Source organism: Bufo bufo, chromosome 6, assembly GCF_905171765.1.
Source record: "Bufo bufo chromosome 6, aBufBuf1.1, whole genome shotgun sequence".
Taxonomy (NCBI): Eukaryota; Metazoa; Chordata; class Amphibia; order Anura; family Bufonidae; genus Bufo; species Bufo bufo.
The window spans coordinates 132016748-132042699 of record NC_053394.1 but is presented as its reverse complement, the minus strand read 5'-3'; the positions used below and the strand labels follow the sequence as shown (position 1 = coordinate 132042699).

Genomic DNA, 25952 nt, shown 5'->3' with positions numbered 1-25952 from the left:
CCGGATTCCACCTCTCCCGCAACAATAATGTGAATTTCATTTCAAGCCAAAATGAATGTCATTTGCTGAATCCCCCCTCCATGTGTCCTCAGGGGGCTTCCCCAAATGCAGACATGGGGTGTGTGGGTTTTTCTTTAGGGGGAGGGCGTTTTTATTCAACTCCTAAAACTAAATTTTCATCTCTTTTTGGTGTTTTGCTGTTTGCTTCCAATTAGTTGAAAGTCTGTTTTTACTTATTATACTTATAAAATGAATCAGAAACAGAGATGTATGAAAATAAATGAGCAGCAGGAGGAGGATGGGCAAGTCTAGTGTGAAGCAGCTCTGTGGCACCCTTAGGTTGGGTTGCCATTCAGCCTTGACTCTTAAAAGGCAAGGTTCCCGGAGTTTGCCATTTTGAAGAGCCAGCCAACGGGCTTCAGTAGTCTCTGAATGCCCTCTATTAGCCAGAACAAAAACTTCAATGAGTGGGTCTGAGTGCCAGCGGGTCTGTGAATTACATAGACATCCATTACAGCCATTGATTTCTTTGAGTACGATGCAATGATTTTCGTTTACTGGTGATCTTTCCATAGACATCTATGACCCCCACATGTCACATGGGCACCTATGTGGTGTCACTGGAACAGAACATGACTGCAGCCGTATTGTTTATGGTCACAGAATTTTACAGTTAACTAAGTCTAGCTTCACACTAGCGGCAGCCTTCTCCGGCAGGTTGTTCCGGCGGGGGAACAGCCTGCCGGATCTGTGCTGCCGCTAGTGCACCATGCAGTCGGAAGTCCGCTCCGGCTCCATTGACTAGTTTTATTCCGGCCGCCTCTTGGCATGTTTGCCATGCTGCGGCCGGACCTCCGTCCCGCCCCCATTATAGTCAATGGGGCCGGAGCGGACTTCCGGCAGCACGGATCAGGCAGGCTGTTCTCCCGCCGTAACCGCCTGCCGGAGAAGGCTGCTGCTAGTGTGAAATTAGCTTAAGCTAGTTATTAGGGCTACAATAAAGGAGTTTTCTTGAATTTCTTTATCAGTGACCTTTCCTCAGAATAGGTTATCAATATCTGATTGGTGTCGTGCGACTTCCGGTACCCCCACCAATCAGCTGTTTGAAGAGTGAGCGCTGTAGCCTCCTCACTGCTTACCAAACACAGCACTGTACATTGCATAGGAGCTGTGCTTGGTATTGCAAGCTGCGTCTAGGCCATGTGATCGATGAACGTAATGTAATTGGCCTAAGAAGAGGACACCGGAGCGCCAAAGCCTCTTCAAACAGCTGATCGTTGGGCATGCCAAGAGTCTGATCCCCACAGATTAGATATTGATAACCTCCTGAGAATAGGTCATCAACATTTGAATCCTGAAAAAAACCCTATAAATATGCCCAACACCTCTGTGCTCAAGTAGCGGTCTTGGTAGAGGTCAGAGATCACCAACAAATCCATACACTCTAAGGAGCCTATAGCTATTTTCTGCCTAGTAAATAAATACAATGCCAGTCAGTGTCGGGTTTTAATCTAATTCATTGGGTTGCTGGAATATCTTGATCCTGTACATCAGGGATGCCCAACTTGCGGCTCTCCAGCTGCTGCACAACTACAACTTCCATCATATCTGGACAGCCTACAGCTATGAGCGTATGTTGGGAGATGTAGTTTTGCAGCAGCGGGAGGGCCGCAGGTTGGGCATCCTTGCTCTACATGATCAACAATTGCTTGGTCTCGACCACAAAATATAACCATTACTGGGAACTTGGCAGTTGTCTCCCAACTTTCTCCAGAACCTGAATGGTGAAGTTAAGTTCCTTAACAATTGCAGACTTATTTGCTCTTCAGGGTTTATGTAAAGCTGAGTGATATCCCTTACGGTAATGTTTGGGAATTCCTGCCCTAGCTCTGTAATGGGCTCTGATAAGTCTCTGGGCTGTGACACATGCAGAGACATGCACCATTCCCACATGTAACATAAAGGCGGCTCCGTGGTTAGCCTGCTACACAGTTTTGGCAGAGTGCCTTCCCACCTCACCCCCCGGATTCAGCCGCTGTGGAGCCGGCCCACACATGGCTGAACTTTTAGTAATGAGGAATGGCGACACTGAAGCTGGAAATAAAGTATTTAGTTAGCAAAGGAGTTGGGGATGGGTAGATGGAAAGGGGAGACTAGGGGGTCACATTGGGAGTTGGGTAAGAGTTGTCAGGAAAAGGCAATTTTGTTAGAGAAAGAGGGGATGTGTATTAGGAATAATTTAGGGGCTCAGTACTGCTGAATTAGAAGAGGGGCACTACTAATAATGGGGTGCACTGTCAGTGGGAGGGGAGGCTGTACCTCGTCAATGGGTGAATAATGAAGACAAATATCTTCAGATTCTGGTACTTTACAGGCGTTAGCACCTTCCAGGACTTCAGAGGTTGTGTAACTACTCCCAGCATGATCCATTCCATCGTATGGGAGTTCCAAGAACAGCTGGGCAGGAGAGCATGCTAGAAGTTGTAGTTTGACAACAGCTAGTGCGCCGGAGTTTGCTGATCCCTGTGGTACCCTAGTATGTCATCCATAATGACATCAAATCATATGATCACTGTGCTCAAATCTGAAAATTAATCACATTTTGTAAATGGAGCTTAAAGAGGACCTTTCACCACTCCTCACATTCCTGTTTTAATAGCTCCATGCATTCCCCATGTTATAACAATTCTGGAGCATCTATTCTTATGGCTCTATGTTGTGCCGTTCCTTTATTATTTGCACTATAAGTTATGAATGAATAGATTTTAGCCTTCAGTAAGGGTACAGAGGGTTGGTAACATGTTGGGGAAGTGTAGTGTCCCACTAGATAGGCGTGGGCACTACACAAGGGTCAATTGGTGTGTGCGTTCCTCCTACTCACAAGGGACAGGAATGTCATATGTAATTGTGCAATCAATATATTTTCTAATGTGTTTTTTATATGCCGTGTTCCCCTGTATGATACAATAGCAGGCCTAGTGGGGTGCAGTTAGACATCCCAGACACTAGAGGGAGTTTGAGAACCCCTAGTATAAATATCCAGGCCCAGACAGGGAGAGGCAGTTCTGAGTCAGGAGTCTGCAGAGACAAGTTAGAAGGCACCAGCCAGGGACGAGCTGAGGGCCTTCTCCTGACATGCAGCTAGACAGCCCAGGCTCCTAGTTGTTACCAGGAGGCTAGTAGAGGGATCCTAGCCTACCTGTTGATCAAGAGAGCCTTGGTTAGCTCAGAAGATTCACCCCAGGGGAAGAGTTTGCCTCCTGGGAGAAAACCTGCAGTTCCCACCAAGTCAAGCAGAGCCAGTGTTTCCAGCTAGTACAAGTAAGCTGAAGGGCAGAAGGAGTAGTAATGTAAAGCAAGGATGAGTACCTGAGGAAGATTGTTACCAAGGATAAAAGCCAGCATTGAGGTATCCGGGCCTTGGGATAAAAACCAGACAGGAGTTCTAAGGAACAGTGTACACGTTCTCCGAGGAGAAGGTACAGCCTGATTCTGAGTGTGTTGTTATTTACCCTCTGAGTATCTTGCAAGGAAACAGTATACCTGCCATAATTGTGAAAGCCTGCTTGTGAAGTGTATCTGATATGTGGAACTGAATTGACATCCAACTGTATAAAGTTGAACTGATTACAGTAAAGCAAAGTTTGGTTCACCATACCATCTGTGTACCTCACTTATTAATACTACCAATCGGTGTGCCACCGTTACAGGCACTGGCATCACGAACCTTAAAGGGACCTTGCCCCAGGCACATAAAACACCTGCAACATCCAGGGCACCTCATCCACCATCAGGCCTGGTCCCTAAATACAGAGCGTGCCCCAGAGGACTCCTGTGCCAGCCTCTCCTTCACTGCTGTACGCCTGCCCAGGGTTTCCCTACAGAACTGTGAGTAACCCTCGCTTGCCGTTAACCGTGACCTCACAATCGCAATACCCTGCAGGTCTGGCGTGCTGCATAAATTGCCGTCACGAACAGGATTTACGGAACATTCCTGCGCCATTGCGGATATAAAACTGTGTGCTAAAGACTGCCTTAAAGTGACAAGCCCTAATTGTTTTATTGAAAATTGCTGGGCCCAAAGGACTGTCCTAAGTAGCGGTGTGAAAATAGTGTTTTCTGGACTGTTTGCTGCTTGTTTAAGCCACCGCTTGCTGTCAGTGAATAGACAGCGTTTTGCTAAAGATGGCCGCTGAGCTTGCTTGAATTTACTGCTGCGTCATCTTCATCCTGAATTGGCGGTAAAAGTTGGCGCCTTTTTGCTGAGAAGAGCGGGAAAAGGCTCAATGTCGGCGCCACTGCCCTGTCTGGACATTTGCATGTCTGCAGAAATGGACTCCGCCTCCCCCATACTGGAGTACCTGGGGGGCGGCCTCCCAGTGCAATGGGAGGATCTGTCTGAACTTATTGGCGCCACCCTGTCGCTCTCCAGAGAAGGATCGAGCATGTTGCAGAGTGAAGACTGCTCTGCTGGGATATCTGCGCCTGATTTGCTGGAAATGGATGATATTGGTGTAGAGCCAGAGGACGCTCCACCGGCCTACTCTCCGGGACCGGAGAAGCCCGCCTGCCCGCCACTGGGGACGCAACCGGAGAACTACTATGGCTCCTGGAGGGACTTCTTTCAGCCCTCGTTCAAGTGGTCAGCGCTAATGGCAGAGATCCGGGAGGCCGCCATAAAGAAAAATACCAAGACCAAGATATACTACGAAGAACTGGCAAAGACCGTTCACGAGCGCCACACTGACACCCAACCCCGCCTGGAAAGGAGAAAGGGGTTGGTTGTGGCCTTCGACAAGAACCGTGGCTACGGGTTCATACAAGACTATACTACCGGCAGAGACTTATACCTAAACCGGAGATCCGTCAAGCGGGGTTACCTCCCCGAGCGTATGCATAACCTCCGCGAGGGAGAGGAAGTGGAATTCACCCCAGCCGAGAGCCTGCGAGGCCCATATGCTACTGCCGTGACCCGTCCCAAGAAAGAACCGGAGGACTGGGAGGCAGATGAGGACTACTCTGGCTGCGAGTGCAAACCAGCGCGCTCTCCAGAACCGGCCCATCATGCATTCCAAGAGCGGGGCTCTTTCATTGGCCCGAATGTTTTCTGGCAGCCCACAGTGTTGGAGAAATGGGTGAGCCCCTATCCGTCCCCTGAGCTGCCTCGCCGGGAGAAAACAATTCAAGAAATGGAGAATCTGAGAGGACTTTACGTTACCCTGGAGAATATCCGGAAGGGTAAGAGACCTGATGCGCCACCGGAGCCTGCAGCGGCTGCGTCCGATGCACCATCTACTGTACCTGTGCCGGCGGCGACAGCGGAGGACAGCGATCCTGAGACCGAGAGCCTCGACGACCAGATTGTCCGTCTGGAGGAGAAGTTGCGGGAGTTACGCAAGATTGCCACCGCCAGGATCCAGACGCCGCCTAAGAAGGAAGAGGTAAGGGTGCCTGTCCCTACCCGCCGGCCACCTTCTGCTACCACAGCTGCGTCGAGGCCCCCAAGAAGGCCCTCTCACCCTGTGACTTGCTGCGCAGAGCCCACCGGACCGCTTGCTGCGGCGGTACCTAGGCAAGCACAACCTGCGATTGCTATCCTTGCACCGGTGCGGTCAGCAACTGTCATCACCCCTAGGCCTATGGGGCCAATACCTATTAGGGGTCCCTTCATGCTGCAGCTGCCCCCTAATACCGTGTTGTGGGCACATCCGCCTGTGGAGGATTATTACCGGCCTCATTTGCCAGCAGAACCAGGTGACTATGATAAGCCCCTGTGAATTAGCCTGCTAGGCCCTTGATTTGTTTGCTTTGCCAAGGGATTACTTCTGAGAATTTAACCCTTCCAGGACAGGAGTCCTTCGTTTTGGTCCTTTTTTGCTGCTGCCAGTTACCCACGGCTCAGTGGTAGTGGTCACCCACTGAAATAAAAATGTCAGCAAAACCATCTTGTTTACAGGACCTCCTGCCTGCTTCTACGATCTCACACCAAGTTGTGCCTATTTTTGTTGCACCTTTAACCCTTTAACCCCCTTTTCAGGTTGATTAAGGGTATTACAGCACTTGTTTTTATATTATGCCATTTGAAAAGGTGGGCTATCTTTTATGTGCTGTCATTTTATTGTGCAACATTAAATGTCAAGGAAACGTGCCCAGTGATAGACTCAAAAGTACCTGAGCCTCTGAGATTTTTGCTCTTTTAAAGAAATGTGCCCAGAGATGGACTCCACTGTAAGCGAGCCTCTGATTTGCTACCTTGCCTTGCTGGTGAAAGACACTCACTCTAAATAAGAAAGGAACCTGGGTACGGACTCATATTTGTTCCTTGAGCCTCCAAGAACTTTTAAATTGTTTACATTTTTCTGCTGTTCTATTAAAGACAATTTGCACTTATGGACTATCCTGGTAATAATGCTACGCTGTGCCAGGTCAGCGCCCCTGTTCCCTCACACTATCCTGAGAGAAGAGAACGACGCCCCTTTTCACCGTCACTTGTTCCTAAGCCAGTGGAACTGCCTGATTTATGCATATAATGTATTCTTGCAAATGTAGATGAAAATTTTCCTGCTTTGCGTTATTTTCTCTTTTTCAGATGCAGTATCCAGCTGGGCAGGGCCCCTCCATGTTGCGCCGAGGTCGGGCAACGTTATAGCGTGGTGGTATGTAGTGTCCCACTAGATAGGCGTGGGCACTACACAAGGGTCAATTGGTGTGTGCGTTCCTCCTACTCACAAGGGACAGGAATGTCATATGTAATTGTGCAATCAATGTATTTTCTAATGTGTTTTTTATATGCCGTGTTCCCCTGTATGATACAATAGCAGGCCTAGTGGGGTGCAGTTAGACATCCCAGACACTAGAGGGAGTTAGAGAACCCCTAGTATAAATATCCAGGCCCAGACAGGGAGAGGCAGTTCTGAGTCAGGAGTCTGCAGAGACAAGTTAGAAGGCACCAGCCAGGGACGAGCTGAGGGCCTTCTCCTGAAATGCAGCTAGACAGCCCAGGCTCCTAGTTGTTACCAGGAGGCTAGTAGAGTGATCCTAGCCTACCTGCTGATCAAGAGAGCCTTGGTTAGCTCAGAAGATTCACCCCAGGGGAAGAGTTTGCCTCCTGGGAGAAAACCTGCAGTTCCCACCAAGTCAAGCAGAGCCAGTGTTTCCAGCTAGTACAAGTAAGCTGAAGGGCAGAAGGAGTAGTAATGTAAAGCAAGGATGAGTACCTGAGGAAGATTGTTACCAAGGATAAAAGCCAGCATTGAGGTATCCGGGCCTTGGGATAAAAACCAGACAGGAGTTCTAAGGAACAGTGTACACGTTCTCCGAGGAGAAGGTACAGCCTGATTCTGAGTGTGTTGTTATTTACCCTCTGAGTATCTTGCAAGGAAACAGTATACCTGCCATAATTGTGAAAGCCTGCTTGTGAAGTGTATCTGATATGTGGAACTGAATTGACATCCAACTGTATAAAGTTGAACTGATTACAGTAAAGCAAAGTTTGGTTCACCATACCATCTGTGTACCTCACTTATTAATACTACCAATCGGTGTGCCACCGTTACAGGCACTGGCGTCACGAACCTTAAAGGGACCTTGCCCCAGGCACATAAAACACCTGCAACATCCAGGGCACCTCATCCACCATCAGGCCTGGTCCCTAAATACAGAGCGTGCCCCAGATGACTCCTGTGCCAGCCTCTCCTTCACTGCTGTACGCCTGCCCAGGGTTTCCCTACAGAACTGTGAGTAACCCTCGCTTGCCATTAACCGTGACCTCACAATCGCAATACCCTGCAGGTCTGGCGTGCTGCAGAAGGGGGGGGGGGGGGGGGGTGTACCTACACAGACTCACTCTATCCAATCATTGCTGCCATTTTTAGACCGTGCAGGTACACCCCCCAAGTGGTTACCTCCCCTCTGTACCCTTACTATAGACTGTTAGCAATTCATTCATAACTTCCAGTAGAAATAATAAAGGAATGGCACAACATAGAGCCATAAGAATAGAGGCTCCAAAATTGTTATTGCATGGGGAATGCATGAAGCTATTAAAACAGGCATGTCAGGAGCGGTGAAAGGTCCTCTTTAAAAGGGTGGTGCATAGTGTTGATCGAACACCGTAGTGCTCAGGTGCTCGGGCCGAACACATCAGAATATTTGGGTGCTTGACCGAGCACCCGAGTATAATGGAAAGCATTCCATTCCCTGGTTCATAAGAAAATGTCAGAAATTGTTGGTAACACCACCGAAATGGTTCTGTAACAGCATGGGGAGGATGTATGGATGCATCTTGGACTTGCTAGTCACTGCTGGGAACTATGTTGTCCAAATAGTATGCTACTTTTACATATTGACAATAATACGCACAAAACCAAGGGGTTTTTAGAGGAAAAATTGATAGAAAACATTCTTTTCTGAATATTTACTTGTATATAAAGTGCAAGTGCTGCCAAATATTACAAGGAAGAGACACTCCGATACACCCTTAGTTACACAGAAAGAAGGGCATAATACACACCCTTTAAAAATTATGATTGATGGCCTGCTGGTGACCCTCAAAAACATTAGGAGCAAGGTCCTGCTGATCTGACCATCTAAAACATTATGGGTGGTGGCCTGCTGCCGCTTTGGTGACTCTAGTTAACCTGGAGACGATGGCACGTCCCCGTGATGGCAACGATCCATTCGGATGTCTGGCCTATCAACTTTCGGTGTAATTGTCATCTCAAAACCATTGTAAACTACGGGTAACGGGGAATCAGTGTTTGATTCCGGAGAGGGAGCCTGAGAAACGGCTACCACATCCAAGGAAGGCAAGGGGGTGGCGCGCAAATCACACACTCCCGACTCGTGGAGGTAGTGACGATAAATAACAATACAGGACTCTTAAGATGCCCTGTTATTTGAATGAGTAATAAAAAATTACAGGGAATGTCACTGCGGTATTTTGGATGAGGAAACGTTATACAGGAGAGGCCCTGCTGACGCTTTGTTGACTCTAGATAACTTCTGCCGGATCGCACGTCCCCGTGACGTCCACGATCCATTTGGATATCTTCCCTATCAACTTTTGATGTAACAGTCAGCTCAAAACCATTGTAACTACGTGTAACGGGGAAAAAGTGTTTGATTCCAGGGAGGGAGCCTGAGAAACGGCTATGGCTACCACATCCAAGCAAGGCATGGCATGTGCGCAAATTACCTATTAGGTATAATTACCTGAGGGCCTGCAGGTGAGCTGACCCTTTAAAAGATTTAAGTTGTGGGCCTGCTGGTGAGCTGAGGTGGAACCGACAAACCCAACTTGATTTTGATGGCTGCATTAATCTGCAGGTGACCGTCATACAGCTCCACAGATTTATTTCCATTTGCATCTTTCTCAACAATCTGTGGCCTTAGTCTTTTATCCAGACTCAGTCATTGTGCCCCTATGTGGCCTCCTCCTGCTGCCATCTCCACACCATGTCACCTTGCCACTCATTTTTATCACCATGCTGCTGCTGATGCTGCTTGAAAGGCCTTAAACTGATCACCAGGCCCACAATTTAATTAAGGTTTTGGAATCGATAAACCCAACTTGCTTTTGTGGGCTGCATCAGTGGCGTAGCTAGAAATGACTGGGCCCCACAGCAAATTTTTGAATGGGGCTCCATCCCACAGTAATTTTTTAGCGACCCCTTCCTTTCATGCCGCCCCCATTCCTGTGGCTAGTAAACATCGCTCTCTCAGACCAGGGCCGGCAGCTGTTCCATCCGTTTTATACACTGTCTATACTGTCACCATAGCTACGCCCCTGGTTTGCATTAATCTGCAAGTGACCGTTCTACAGCTCCACAGATTTGTTTCCATCTGCATCTTTCTAAACAATCTGTGGCCTTAGTCTTTTATCCAGACTCAGTCATTGTGCCACTATGTGGCCTCCTCATGCTGCCATCTCCACAGTATGTCACCTTGCCACTCATTTTTATCACCATGCTGCTGCTGATGCTGCTTAAAAGGCCTTAAACTGATCACCAGGCCCACAATCTAATTAAGGTTTTACGCACAAAACCAAAAAAAAAAAAAGATTTTGTAGGAAAAGTTGATTGAAAACATTCTTTCCTGTATATTTACTTGTATATAAAGTGCAAGTGCTGCCAAAAATTACAAGGAAAAGGCACTCCGATACAACCTGTATGTCACATAAAGGAGGGCCTCATTCAAATTGAGTTGCGGGCCTGAAGGTGAGCTGACCCTGTAAAAGATTTGAGTTGCGGGCCTGCAGGTGAGCTGACCCTGTAAAAGATTTGAGTTGCAGGCCTGCAGGTCAGCGGACCCTGTAAAAGATTTGATTTGCAGACCTGCAGGTGAGCTGAACCTGTAAAAGATTTAAGTTGTGGGCCTGCAAATGAGCGGACCCTCTAGAAAATTATATGTGAGGGCCTGCTGGTGAGCAGACCCCCTAAAAAATTATATGTGAGGGCCTGCTGGTGAGCGGACCCTGTAAAAAATTATATATAAGGGCCTGCTGGTGAGCGGACCCTCTAAAAAATTATATGTGAGGGCCTGCTGGTGAGCGGACCCTGTTAAAAATTTGATGTGAGGGCCTGCTGGTGAGCCGACCCCCTAAAAAATTATATTCGAAGGCCATATATGCGAGGGATTATATGTGACGAATAAGCAATGCATGTTGATATGACAGAAGAGGAGGAGGAGGAGGAGGAGGAGGAGAAAAGGAAGATTCAACCATATACCCTTGTTTGTGGTGGAAGGGGTGCATGGGAATACAGTCTATTAACTACATAAAAAAAACACATATAAAGTGCCTTTATGTTCATCAGCATTCCTCTGGTGGAGTCGAGAAGTCATGGTCAATCCAGGCCTTGTTCATTTTTATATGAGTTAACCTGTCAGCATTTTCAGTTGACAGGCGGATACGCTTATCTGTTATAATGCCACCAGCAGCACTATATACACGGTCAGACAAAACGCTGGAGGCAGGGCAGGCCAGCACCTCCAAAGCGTAGAGTTCGTGCCACGTGTCCAGCTTGGACACCCAGTAGTTGTAAGGCACTGAGGGATCATTGAGGACACTGACACGGTCTGCTATGTTCTCCTTCACCATCTTCCAAAATGTTTTCTCTCCTTGTGGCAGTAGGCCGCACATCAGGGTGAGGGTGCTGGCAGGGTGTCATGAAACTATCCCAGGCTTTGGAGAGTGTTGCCCTGCCTCTGTTGGAACTGCTGTGTGTTCCCCTTGTCTCCCCTCCTCGGTTGGCCAAGGAAGTACGGACTCTGCCGCCAGCGTTGTCGGATGGAAAAATTTGGAGCTATTTTTCAACAAGGATCTTCTGGTATTGCACCATTTTGCTCATCCTCTCCACTAGAGGAATGAGAGATGAGAAGTTCTCTTTGTAGCAGGGGTCAAGAAGTGTGATCAACCAGTAATCCGTGTTGTTTAAAATGCGTATAACGGTCACGGGAAAGCAGCCTAACATGAAGTCAGCCATGTGTGCCAGAGTACCAACAGGCGAGACTTCGCTGTCGTCATCAGGAGGATCACTCCCAATCTCCTCATCCTCTTCCTCCTCTTCTGCCCACCCACGCAGAACAGATGGAATTAAACTTCCATGGGTACCAGCCTCTGTAGCTGAGACAACCGTCTCCTGCTCCTCCTCTTCCTCCTCTTCAGCCTCCAATTCGCGGTGAGAAGATGAACTGAGGGTGGTCTGGCTATCATCAACCTGTGTAATGTCTTCCCCCATTTCCACCTCTTCCCCCATTTCCAAGCGTCGTCCTTAATTGTGAGCAGCGAGCGTTTAAGAAGACACAGAAGTGTCATGGTGACGCTGATAATAGCGTTATCGCCGCTCACCATCTGTGTTGATTCCTCAAAGTTCCGTAAAACCTCACAGAGGTCAGACATCCATGCCCACTCCTCGCTTGTGAATAGCGGAAGCTGACTGGAAAGGCGACGACCATGTTGCAGCTGGTATTCCACAACTGCCCTCTGCTGTTAACAAAGCCTGGCCAACATGTGGAACTTGGAGTTCCAGCACGTGCTCACGTTGCACAACAGCCGACGCTGTTGGTGGCTTGCGGAAATGTGCACACACGCGGCGCACCTTCACCAGTAGCTCAGGCAAATTGGGGTATGTTTTTAGAAACCGCTGAACCACAAGGTTGAATATGTGGGCAAGGTATGGTATGTGTCTAAGGTTGCCCAGCTCCAAAGCCGCCACCAAGTTACGGCCATTATCAGACACAACCATGCCTGGTTCTAGGTTGAGTGGCGAGAGCCACAGCTCAGTCTACTCTGCGGCGGTGTGCTATTTGTCACCTAGGCAAATCAGCTTCAGCATGGCCTGTTGCCGCTTCCCTACTGCAGTGCTACACTGCTTCCAGCTACCGACTGATGACTGACTGGTGCTGCACGTGGATAATTCGGAGGTGGTAGTGAAGGAGGTGGAGGAGGAGAAGTGGGGGTTGGAGCCACTAACGTAGGTGGTGGCGGAAACCCTGATGGAATTGGGGCCTGCAATCCTTGGCGACGGTAGCACCTGTGCCATCCGAGAGTACGAGTCGCTCCCGGCCTCCACAACATTCACCCAGTGTGCCATCAGGGAAATGTAGCGTCCCTGGCCGAAAGCACTTGTCCATGTGTCTGTGGCTAAGTGTCGGTGGCTGCGGAAGGCCTCAGTGTCCACAAGCCTAAATGGCAACATTTCCAGGGCCAGTAATTTGGAAAGCTGTGCATTTAGTGCCATGGCCTGTGGGTGGGTGGTTGGGTATTTGCGCTTGTGTTCAAATGCCTGGGATAATGACATTTGGGCGCTGCGCTGGGACAGTGAATTGGATGTGGTCGCTGATGGTGCTTGCGAAGGTCCAGGTGCAGGGCGGGAGGCATCCGGGCCTGCGTTTTGGACAGGGGATTGGCCAGCACGTAACACAGGGGTAGAGGAGGCAGTGGTGTGACCCGCAGACACAGATTGTGGACCCAGGCGTTCGGCCCAGCTATTAGGGTGCTTTGATGCCATGTGGCGGATCATGCTGGTGGTGGTGAGGTTGCTAGTGTTCACGCCTGGCTCATTTTGGTGTGGCACAGGTTGAAAATTGCTATTCTTTTGTCGTCCGCACTTTCTTTAAAAAAGCGCCATACTGCCGACCACCTACCCCTTGGCAAGGGAGATTTACGCAAGGGGGTGCTCCATGGAACAGTTGCGGGCCTGTTTGGTGGTGCCCGCCTTCTACCTTTTGCCACCCCACTGCCTCTTCTAGCCTGTCGCAGTGCTACAGATCCCTCCCCCTTTGTTCTGCTCTCCTCGCTCAGCTTGTTGCCACCTTCCCAGGTTGGGTCAGTTACCTCATCGTCCAGCACCTCCTCTTCCACTTCCTCACTCTGATCATCCTCCTGATTTGTTGACCTAACCACAACCTCAGTGATTGACAACTGTGTGTCATCCTCTTCCTCAACCTCTTGAGACAGTAATTGGCAACTGTGTCTCATCATCATCCACCTCATTAAACACTAATTGCCGTTCCCCAGCGTCATGTTCTTGTGTCTCTGGATACTCAAGAGGTTGGGAATCGGGGCACAAGATCTCAGGTCCCTCTTCAAGCATGCTTGGTGAGAGGGCCAAATCAATTAATTGCGATGAAAAGAGGTCCTTGGAACATCCGAGTGTGGGATCACTTGTTTGGCCAGACTGTAAATTGTGGGTGGAAGGAGGATCAAGGTGAGGATTGTGTGGACCAGACTCCTGGCTACTGAGACTGGACTTGGTGCTTAACTGACTGGAAGCACTATCTGCTGCAATCCAACCGACCACCTGCTCGCACTGGGCTTACTTCAAGAGTGGTGTCCTGTGCCGCCCTGCCAACTGGGACATGAAGCTAGGTATCTTGGATGATTGTTTTTCTTGTGCTCTGGCAGCAGGCACAGTTTCAACGCGCCCAGGGCCACGGCCTCTGTGTGCACCATCAGCATCACAGCCGCTTCCCCGTCCCTTAATGCTCGCCTTCTTCATATTTTTTTTTTAAAAGGCTTTATTTTTCTATTTTCACAGAGAAATAAAAAATACATTAAATAGGGGAGAACACCCCCTCAACAAGGTGTAACCTCAACCATCACATTCAATTGACAGGCAAGATAATAGGATTACATATAGATGATGTATCTTCAAGTATAAAGGTTGTTAATACAATTCACATCAATCATAAAGCAGAGTTATTGTCATAAAGCAGAATTATTACATTAGAACCTGTCCCCATTCACACACACATTCATACTGGCAGTGACCTAGACATCTTTTAACTCCTCCAGCCCAATTACACTGTAATTGAGTTTGCACTCAGCCAAATATCCCAGATCTTCCCAAATTTTTCCGGTACACCCCTGGCTTCATAGGTTAGCTTATATGCTTATAATGTAGCATTTATAAGCTGGATCCAATGAGACAGTGTTGGCTTTTTGGGGGGATTCCAATTCAGCAAAATGGACTTTCTCGCATAAAACATCAGCAACCTATAAAGGCTTTTGGTATGTTTAGTTGGAATAATATCGTTGACCAGACCCAGCAGACTCGCCTTCTTCATATTAAATGTTATATGTACGCTTGACACACAAGATGTGGCACGGATGTCACAGTTCACAGCAAGCACAGTATATGGAAAAAGTACGTAAAAGTATGGAAAATAGAAAATAGATTTCACTTATATTTTTACTATCTCTTGTCCTGACAAACACACGCTATTGCATCGCAGATGTGACAATTCACTGCAGACACCGTTTATAGGCAAAGTGTGGATAAATTATGGAAAAAATATATTTGTTGTCACAAATATTTTTTCCAATATCTGAACCTGACACACACATGCTATTGCAGCGCAGATGTGACAATTCACTGCAGGGACCATATCAATGTTGGCACCATGGCCCTGCGTCAACATATGCAGCGTTTCCATAAAGTGGCGTGGGAGAACCATGGCTCCGATGTGGTGGTCCAGCCTGCCTCAGCAACTGCTGCATTACCCTGTGGCATGCAGCCGAGTTCAGGCAGTCAAGGCTCCACCACCTCAGCAGAAGGGAGCTGTCTGTCCTTCCTTGCTGGTCCTGATGCTCTTGCTCCTCGCCCTCTTACTCCTCGTCAGTCATTCCGTCAGCAATCAATCACTGAAGCGATTGCCAAGAGACAACAGTATGCGTGCACTCATCCAATGGCGCAGAAGCTGAACGTGTTCCTGTCCAAGTTGCTGGTGCTGCAGTCCCTCCCTTTCCAAGTGGTGGACTCTGCACCTTACAGAGAACTGATGACTTGTGCCAAGCCGAGGTGGAGAGTCCCAAGATGTCATTTCTTTGCCAAAAAGGCAGTACCAGCCCTGCACACACATGTAGAACAGAAGGTGGGCCAGTCCTTGAGCCTGTCGGTGTCTGCTAAAGTGCACGGCAGCGCCGACGTGTGGAGCTGTAACTACGGTCAGGGTTAATACAGTACATGTCCTTTATGGCCCACTGGGTAAACGTGGTTCCTGCACAGCCACACCAGCAACTTGGCCAGGTGACGCCGCCTCTGCCTCCATGTTCTCACACCATTGGTCCTGCGACAATGTTCACCTCTGCCTCCTCATCCTCCACCGTGTCCTCAGCCTCCACTGCAGGGACAATTAACAATGCCCCTCCAGCATACCACATGTGCAGGGCACGGTAGTGTAACGCTGTTCTGCATCTCATTTGCCTGGGCGAACTGAGTCACACAGGGGAGAAACTTCTCCGTGTCCTTCATCAAGAAATCGAATACTGGCTTTCTCCGCGACAACTGAAAATCGGAACCATGGTGACCGACAACAGCGCACACGTGTTCAATCTGGTTGTCAAACGGTTCCTTAAAACTTCCACCCATCTGCAAGACATCCTAAAAATGGCAAGGAAACTTTGCATGCACTTCAGCCACTCGTACACCGCAAAGCACACCCTCCTTGAGCTGCAGGGGCCGAATGGCATCCCCCAACATAGACTGATATGCGACGTTTCCACCCGTTGCCATTCCACCCTCCATATGTTGGACCGACTATACGAACAGAGAAAGGCCATAAACGATTTCTTAATGATTCAATCGGACAGGAGTACTCCCCTGTGTAACTTCAATGTCAGCCAGTGGCAGCTCATGCGTGACACCTGCCGTTTTCTCAGGCCCTTTGAGGAGGCCACGTTATTTGTCAGTCGCCAGGACTACGGGATGAACAATGTCATTCCACTGCTTCATGTCCTGGAACAGATGCTGGTAAATCTGGCTGGTCAGGGGACTCGAGACGTGGCGCCTACATCTCACGGCCACATGAGCCCTGTGGGGACTGAACTGGAGGAGGACATTGGAGGACAAGCAATGTGTAGCGAAATGGGTATTTTTTCTTAACAGGTGACAGGAGAGAAGGAGCAGGAGCAGCCAGAGGAGCTATAGGGCGATGAGAAAGTGGAGGCAGACCCAGACACACTGTCGCAGTAAGCAGTGGAGATGGAGGCAGGGAGTCCCTCCGAGTCACTTCCACAAATGGCCCGATGCATGCTCACTTGCTTGCGTAGTGACATCCGAATTGTCACCATTCGGCAGAGGGATGACTTCTGGCTCTTCACCTTGTTGGACCCTCACTACTTGTTCAAAATGGGGGCCTTTTTTACACCCGCTGAGAGGAAGGACAAACTGAACTACTATAGAGACATCCTATGTAGTCAGTTGGCCACTGCCTATCTGCGCCATCGTCTATACTCTCGCAGGTCTGACCGCAGGGGCCCTCTGAGCTCACGTTCCACTGCCATGGCTGCTAAGGAGGGGTGGGGTGGCAGGAGCAGTACCAGCTCCATCAGCAGCAGCATGAGTCTAGAGTCGCTGATGAGCTGCTTTCTTCACCCGCATAGTGAAGAAACTATTCACCAGCAGCGAGATATAGAGCAGAACCTGAACCAGCAGGTGATGGCATACTTGGAATGCACCCTGCCAGCCGTCATTGAAGATCCGCTGGACTACTACTGGGCAGCCAAAATGGATTTGTGGCCGCATCTGGCCGAGTTTGCCCTGGAAAAGCTGTCCTGCCCGGCCAGTAATATGTGGCATCAGAGCAGGTGTTTAGTGAGGTGGGGGCCATAGTTACCCCAAGAAGAACTCTCCTGAAAATGTGGAGAGACTGACCTTTGTCGAGATGAAACAGGCGTGGAACAGTCATGATTTCTACCCACTAATGCCTGTTGCATTAGACTAGATCATCCACACCAACACTTTGACAAAAGAGACCGGTTTCTTCTGGCTACCTGCCTCAGCTACTATTCTGATGCTGCCACTCGCCACACATCTGATGCCAAGTGCTCCTTCTTTCACCCACCATCTTCAGCTGGTACTGGTATTTCCACCCACCTCCACACTATGTCACCTTGACACTCTGTGGCCTCCTGATGCTGCTGCCACCTCCACACTATGTCAACTTACCACTCTATGGTCTTCTCATGCTGCTGCCACCTCCAGCTGAGTTCATACTTGAGTTATTTGGTCAGTTTTGGCCCTGTGACTGCCCAAATAAGTGAAGTGTGCAGTGATTCTAAGAGCGACGCCTGTCATCTACATGTCATACTGACTCACGGTATATTATTTCATTATCAGAGCAGACTCCCTATGCGTGTTACTGCAAGGCACAGTGTTCTACACCACTATAAAGGCTCTCTGCAGCCAGGAAATAGCCGTTTTTTTAACGCGATTCGCCGCAAATAAATTCGGATCAAACCAAATTTTTTCTGAAAATTCGTCAAGCCGTCTGAAAAATTCACTCATCTCTAGTTATTGTGAATGTTGTCAGGGAATGTTACGCCTCGTTCACATTTCCGTTTTTCAGTGTGCTGTCCGTATTTTCAACAGACAGCACACATACTCATTCATTTTAATATGTTTGTTTACACATCAGTATTTTTTTCGTGACCGTGTCAGTGAAAAGAATCATCGAGACATGCACTACTTTGGTCCGTGATGCATGCTAAACATGCCCATTATACTCTATGAGTCAGTGAAAAAACACGGACACAGCACAGGTTGGCATCCATGTTGCGTCTGTGTTTGGTCCATTTTTTACTGACCACTGATAGGAGATGCTCTGGAAATTAACTTTCGGCAGTGTCTGTGGAATACAGATGACACACGGAGGGCAAAAATCAGACACTCGGACCAAACACGGCAATCTTCTGGATGGAATAAATACTGATATTTTCATGGACGTTAAATGTACACGGAGATGTGAACAAGGCCTTATGGAGACACGGGAGCAGAAGAGCTGCAGGCATTAGGGCTCATGCACACGACTATAGTTTTGGTCCACATCCAATCCGCATTTTTTTGTGGATCGGATGCGGATCTATTCATCTCAACAAGGATAGGACATTACTGCAGAAGAAAAAAAACATGGCGGCAAGCACGGATACGGTCGTGTGCAGGAGCCATTAAAGCCCATCACAGAATAAAATATTGAAAATGCTGTTTTCGTGGTTATTTTATCTTATTTTATGATAGGGCAGGGGTCGTTATGTGATAACTTGCTGTAAAGTAGAGGTATTCGTTTCTAAGAAATTGGGGTCAATGTCAAAGGTCATTGGTCAAAGTTTCTTAGACATGCTATCTGGGAAGTGCTGAGACATGAAGGGAGGCACGACAGAGCATACAGTTTATTTTTTCACAGGAGGATTAGTCCAACAGTCAAAATTCACACAAACATCAGATATAGAGCAACAACGAGGTTTATGAACTGATTTATTGCAAATTTGCACCAGGTCATGCCAACGAATCAACAATCAGGGTATTACAATCAATAACCAATGAGAAGTTAGCTTATATTGGCCTAGCACATGAAGGACTCAATTTTACAAAATACAGAATCATTAATGGCTGGCATACAAATGCATGACGTACTGTAGTGTAAGGTACTGGTGGGCCGAGGGTTCACCTGGTGAGTGATTATACCTGTACATACAATAGCGTGTAGTGGTCGAGTGCCTGCACCATGGGCCCTCGTTCCTAAACGTATAGAGTCTAGACTATGGAAGCAAATGGCTGATTGCTCGTAGAGGATTAGTCTAAATATTTCTGCTTGTAAAGGATTAGTCCAAATTTTTCACCTAATGCAATGATATTGAGAAACCGTGTGATTGCAGGTATGCGTGTATATGTATGTATGTACAGTAAAACCTCTTCAAGGCGACCACTCCAAAATGCATTGAAATGGGGTCTATTTATATGTGGTCTATGTAAATGTATCCAGGTATAGATGGGGAATTGTAGGGGGATATTTTTGTGTTTCTAATATTTATTTTTATTTTATGCATTTTATATATAATATGTGTATGTATGTGTATATAGGTACAGTATGAATGTGAATATACTGTAAGTGTATGTAGAGCATATACTGTAGGTATATATATATGTGTATGAATGTAAGTGAGTGAATACTTGTATTGTGCATGTGTGTAAAAAATTCAGGTGTGGATACGTGTGTACAGTTTTTATGTATATAGCATAGGAGTGTATACTGTATTTTTGTGTGTATGTGTCTGCATACTGTAGGTTTGTATCTGTGCATGCAATGTGTATAGTGTCTTGTGTACATATATTGTAGTTCTATGTATCAGTACAGTGTATTTTTTATATAGTATAGTTTTTTTTTCTGTCTGTTGCTTTCCAAAACAGTAGGTATGATGTTCAGAACCTTTCCAGATCTCATGGATCACATATGAGTTCTATAGATTGTGTCATATAGATTTTATTTACATGTGCTTTAGGCCTTTGTGTAACTTTTTGACAAGTCAATCATAAAAAAATACCCATCCAGTCAAATCCTCGTTAAAAAAAATGTTACATTGACAGCTTTTAAATGGTATACAAATGTAAAAAAAAAGACATGTTATAACATAGAATACAATACTTATTGAACCTCTCAGGACACGGGAGAGGCCAGTGCAACATGTTACCCAGAATCCCGGCAGCTAGGGGGATAAATGGACCTGCTGTTCTCGGGGTTCGAACTCTATGGTCAGGGACAAGTCCGTGGGTCACTTAAAATTGCAGCCCTGGAGGGTGATCCAGGACTGGGCACAGTATCATGGACTGTAAGGCTACATCTGGCTTTATTATTTTCAGAAGCTCGGGCAAGCAGACAGTCAATGCTACAACTCAGCACCTCCACCCTTGATCACACAATCTTTTTGGAATTTATAGCCTACAATTGATAAAAGGATTTTTCAAAAGCTTTATTTCTGCTTCTATGTTTTCAAAGAGTCTCAATATTGTTTCAACATGATAACCCTAAACCAGAAGGTCTGGATGCCTGTCAACAGAACGTAATTATAGGGGTGCAAAAATTGCAGTTGCTCCTCGGTCATGGGACAATAGGTGCCCAATGCCTTCTTGGTACATGATAGTTTATTTTAACAGTTTTACATTGGAACCCAGGTAGATCAATGTACACCTCTGCTTGTCAAGGTCTTTTGTGGAAAGTATGGCAGCTGTTTTAGTCCTGCTGACTATGGCTTAGACTTTCAATAAAGTTGCAGTATGGTGCAAATGTGCGTCATAGATACAGCAGAGCTTCTCAATGAACCTCGATGGATTGGGGAGTAATCTTGTCCTACCTTCTGACAAATGGAAATAGTCCACTATTGCTATCATATTTATGCTCATGGGTGAACTGGGAAGTTAGGCAGATGCCAACAGGTATTACCTGGCTAAAATAAAATGGCATGGGCATCTCGTGTGGTGGCATCACTAGTTTCAGTCTCAGTCTAATGTTTAATAAATATATTAATACACATAGTAGCAGGAAAGAAATGTAAATCCTATTATCAATGTATGATATGGATAAATGTACAGAGGTTCCGTTTAAGGTGCACCTATCACCTGTAATTAAAAAATCCTGGGCTCTGCTCCATAGGCATTACTGTATAATATGGTCCCAGTGTAAGGTCAATCCCATCTATTTGCAACTTGCTGAACTTTCTACCTTAAGATGTGAACTTGTGGTTAACAATCCGTCCTACAACATTCACTATGTACAATCTAATTTACTAACTTCTAGTTTCCCTTAAATACAGCACACCCAATGCAGAAAGCAAAGTAGCACTGTGTAATTCCTTTACACTGTCTGCTGCCTTGTACCCTAGTAAAAGACACTAGAGTGTTGTCCTCCAATGACCCCATTCCACATCCCGATATCACAGGGATAATCTGCACTTGGCACCCAGGTGAACACTGAGCTGGGGCTGCGCCTGCCCCGTACTGGTGTCCATCTGCCACCATAGACACCAGCTGTTTGCGCTCACTCAGGAGTCATGTCATCCTGTGATGCAAGGACTATAGTACATAGTGGTGCTGGCATCAGAGAGAGCAGAAATCAGACTGCTCTCTTCACAAGGCATAGTCCTAGCGGTAGCCAGCTTGGTCATAGGCAAGTGATACCCAGGAATGGACACCTGAGTCCTGCTCATATTCAAATATTGGTCAAATTCATTGCGGTCAACATCTCCCCATAGATCAGATGGATTCAGATGATCCATGGTGTCCAGCTGGGGTGCTTCAGGAGGTGGAGAGAGCTGGCCCAGTGGAGTGCAGGTTGGAGGGCCACCGTGAGGGGTGTAGTAGAATGCAGTGGACGGTGGAGTCCTAAGGATATTACTCATGTGAGGTGGTGAGGGAGAGTATGGTATAGACAGCTCCCTCAGGGCCTTCTCTTGGCCATATTCAATGCCATGCTGGTAGGATCTAAAGGGTATGGGCTCCATGTCTTCCCGCATGTGAGGGGGAAAGAAGGCCGGTTCACCCTGCTCCAGAACATCCAACGGAGACATTTCTGGAGTTGGCAACCCAAAACTCTCTAGTTCATTGGAAACCAAAGGCTGCAGTTCTCGGAAGTGGTTGATATTGGAAGGAGCGTGTCCTCCAGTAAATCCCTCACGCCTCAGCAATGGCGATGACTCAACTCTCTTCATCTTCTTGGCCTGCTTCTTCCTACGTGGCCGGTACTTGTAGTTTGGGTGATCATGAAGATGTTGAACACGCAGACGTTCTGCCTCCTCCACAAAGGGGCGCTTCTCTATGGTGGTCAGACTCTTCCAGGACTGACCTGTAAAATGCAAATAGTAAGGTCATCAACATGTTCAAGGAAAATTAAAAACTCAACATCATCAATTATAAGAACTTGGAGACATCAGTATAGCTTTCATTGTTTTTTTGGTGCGCCCCCTTCTGAATATTGCCTTTTGTAAATCCTATTAAGACATATGGGGGGAATGAAGTGACAACTGTATTAAACTGTATTAGATGTGGCTCCTAACAACTGCTATCATACTGCACCCTATATGCAAGAATATAAATACTATAACACTGCCCCTATAAACAAGAATATAGTAGTTATATTGTTGTATATAGAAGCAGTATTATCGTAGTTATATTGTATATATGGAGTAGCATTATAGTAGTTATATTCTTGCACAAAGGAGGAAGTATTATAGTGGATATATTCTTGTACATAGGGGGCAGTAATATACTAGTTCTGTGACGGCTAAACTCCGGCACTCCAGCTGTGTTAAAACTACGATTCCCAAGATGCCCCTTTGCTTGGCTGTTCTCAGAACCTTATATAAATGAATGGAGCATGCTGGGAGTCATAGTTTCACCACAGCTGGAGGGGAGGAGGTTAGCCATCACTATACTAGTTAAATAGAAGGCAGTTTTATAATTGCTATAATCTGCCTCATATGTACAAGAATATAACTACTATAATACTGTACATATGTAGAAGAATATAACTACTATAATACTGCTCCTATGTACAAGAATATAACTACTATAATACTGCTCCTATGTACAAGAATATAACTACTATACTACTGTCTCTATGTACAAGAATATAACTGCTATAATACTTCTCCTATGAACAAGAATATAACTACTATAATACTGTCCATATGTAGAAGAATATAACTACTATAATACTGCTCCTATGTACAAGAATATAACTACTATAATACTGCTCCTATGTACAAGAATATAACTACTATACTACTGTCTCTATGTACAAGAATATAACTGCTATAATACTTCTCCTATGAACAAGAATATAACTACTATACTACTGCTCCTATGTACAAGAATATAACTACTATACTACTGCTGCTATATACAAGAATATAGCTACTATAATACTGTCTCTATGTACAAGAATATAACTCCTATAATACTGTCCCAATGTACCCAATATAACTACTATAATACTGCCTCCTATGTACAAGAATATAACTGCTATAATACTGCCTTCTATCTACAAGAATATAACTACTATAATACCTTCTATCTACAAGAATATAACTACTATAATACTGCCTCCTATGTACAAGAATATAACTGCTATAATACTGTCCGTAAGTACAAGAATATAACTACTATAATACTGCTCCTATGTAGAAGAATATAACTATTATAATACCACCCCATGTACAAAAGTTTATTTACCATAATACTGTGGTTCACACATTCTAGGCTTACATATATCAGCACAGCAGCACATTTTCACTGAAGATTAGTAATGTTACATGATAAAGGTAATAGTGCTGTGCGGGTCTCTGATAATGCCTAGATACATTTTTTATAGCAATGTTTTATAGAATATTTTAATCAGAATTTTTATTTTAGAGCACAATTGTACTCTTGTTTTGTTTCTGGTCTTATGCAAAATGAAGCATCTAACATACTTTGTGTTCAACTCCTCCATTTATTACACACGTTCATTGTGTTTTTAATGCAGTTTTTTTAAGGCCAAATCAGCTGTGGATCACAAAAGGAGAAAAAGTATTAAGGACATATACTACCTCTTCTCTCTCTCTTTTTTTTTTAAGTCCACTTCTCGTTTTGACTGCATCAGAAAACCTGCATGTGAGGCAGCACTCTAAGGACCGGACACCGTCTTGTATCTGAACTTTACCTGATACTCCTCACAGCTGACAATTTGCTACAGTTGTATCCAGACTAGACAATCCTCTGTCAACTAAACAACTGGGTCTCCAGATTAATACATCTCCCTGCAGCATCAGGGTAGAAAACCTAATTTCTTTATTTACCTCACAAAGAACTAGTCTAATCCATAAAAACTGTAACAGATCCTCAGCTCTGAGAAGCATTAGGTATGTATAGATGTTCTGTCTCTTTAGGTAAACAAAAGATTTTGATTTTTACTGACAGTAATCAGATTTGTTTAAAACGGTATCATATTGAAACACAAAGAATAATAAATACATAGACAGATAGGTGATGGATAGATTTATAGATAGATAGACTGAGATTACATAATAGATAAGTGATGGAAAGATAGCTAGATAGATAATAGACAGATAACGTGATAGACAGACTGGAATAATATTCATGACACACAGATAGATACATAGATAGATAGATAGATAGATAGATAGATAGATAGATAGATAGATAGATAGATAGATAACAGTTATGAGATAGATAGACAGACTGGAATAATATTCATGACACATGCAAATAGATAGATAGATAGATAGATAGATAGATAGATAGATAGATAGATAGATAGATAGAAAGAAAAAAGCTCCAGGTGGGAGCTGAAATGTTGCGTTTTTACTGATACAGAAGAATAAATCTACAACTTTTTTCACATCCCTGGAGAGCTGTGATCCTATCTGTTTGATAGATAGATAGATAGATAGATAGATAGATAGATAGAATAATATTCATGACACATACACACTATATATATACATATATATACATTTTAATATTCTATGTAAGTAGACATCCAATAGCGCTCTGCCACCCTGCATTATGTCTTCATGCCCTACCCCTATGGCACCCATTCCTACACTCATATCAGCTCATCTTGTATTATGCCCTGAGGTGGTATAGACACATTCATGCCCGCCGTCCTCCCCATCCCGTCACTGAACTTATTCTCACCCAGCATTTTGCTTAGTACAGCATTGTGTAGATCCGGATTTTGTTGTGCCAGTCTCTTCCTCTCATCTTTGGCCCACACCATAAAAGCGTTCATGGGGCGCCTGATCCGGGGGTCACCAGGCTTCTCATCAGAGGAGCTGTAGCCGCCATATCCAGACTGTGGGCTCGGAGCAGGACTGACCTGAGCTACAGGAGAGCTGGAGGTTCGGCTGGGCTCAGGAGCAGCAGCCGGAGGAGGGACCCATGAACTTCCACCGCCTCGACCCAGGGTAGTCTCCTCTCTGCAGTAATTTGACTCAGATCTATGCATTCCAGCTAGGCAGATCCTGTTGACAAACGTGGGCGCACAGAATGTGGGGATGTCCTCAGGTAATGTGCAGTGTACTCCACGGGAAAGAGTACAGATCCAATATCTATCTATCTATCTATCTATCTATCTATGTCCTCTCTATACTGTCACTGCCTTTTTGTCACTTTCCCTCTGTCATTCAGCATCCAGCTGTTTGAGCAGTTCGGAGTAATAGGGATCAAATATAGAAACTTGTCACCAATCAGCTGCAGGCTGGGAGGAGACGAATGTGGCTGGGGGTGAGGGGGGAGAAACAAAAGGTTCTGGGGCTATGGAAAGCAGTTTGCTTGTGTGGTCAGTATGGGATTAGTTAACCCTGTATAGGATATGCAGCAAATTAGAGTAATTGATCACTGGGTTTTATTCTGGTCACCAGTTTTGCATAGTAGCAAATGAGACGTTGCAGTGATTTATTTGGTACATATTGGCAACCAATCACATGTGAAGTTCTGGCAGTCCTATGCTCACTGTCGCCCTAAAGAGTACTGCTGTAAGTACATTTAAGACTCACAAAAGTACAAGAATAAAACTACTATAATATGCCCCTATGTGCAACAATATAATTACTATAGTACTACTCCATATGTACTAAACATAACTTCTATAATACTTCCTCTATGTGCAAAAATATA

General features: G+C 45.9%; 1 protein-coding gene and 1 long non-coding RNA gene across 2 annotated transcripts; one reads left to right on the top strand and one right to left on the bottom strand.

Moving 5' to 3' along the window:
* Window positions 1-19440: 19440 nt before the first annotated feature.
* Window positions 19441-19836, top strand: LOC121004161. The gene is made up of 2 exons (XR_005779671.1): window positions 19441-19481; window positions 19522-19836. It is a non-coding gene; the product is annotated as an uncharacterized LOC121004161 (long non-coding RNA).
* SOX18 (SRY-box transcription factor 18) lies at window positions 19804-25467 on the bottom strand. Its single transcript, XM_040436299.1, has 2 exons — window positions 24972-25467; window positions 19804-22116 (listed from the first exon to the last, which is right to left on the bottom strand). The coding sequence occupies exons 1-2, from the start codon at window positions 25279-25281 to the stop codon at window positions 21329-21331; spliced, it is 1098 nt and encodes a 365-aa protein (XP_040292233.1). The 5' UTR covers window positions 25282-25467; the 3' UTR covers window positions 19804-21328.
* Window positions 25468-25952: the final 485 nt, after the last annotated feature.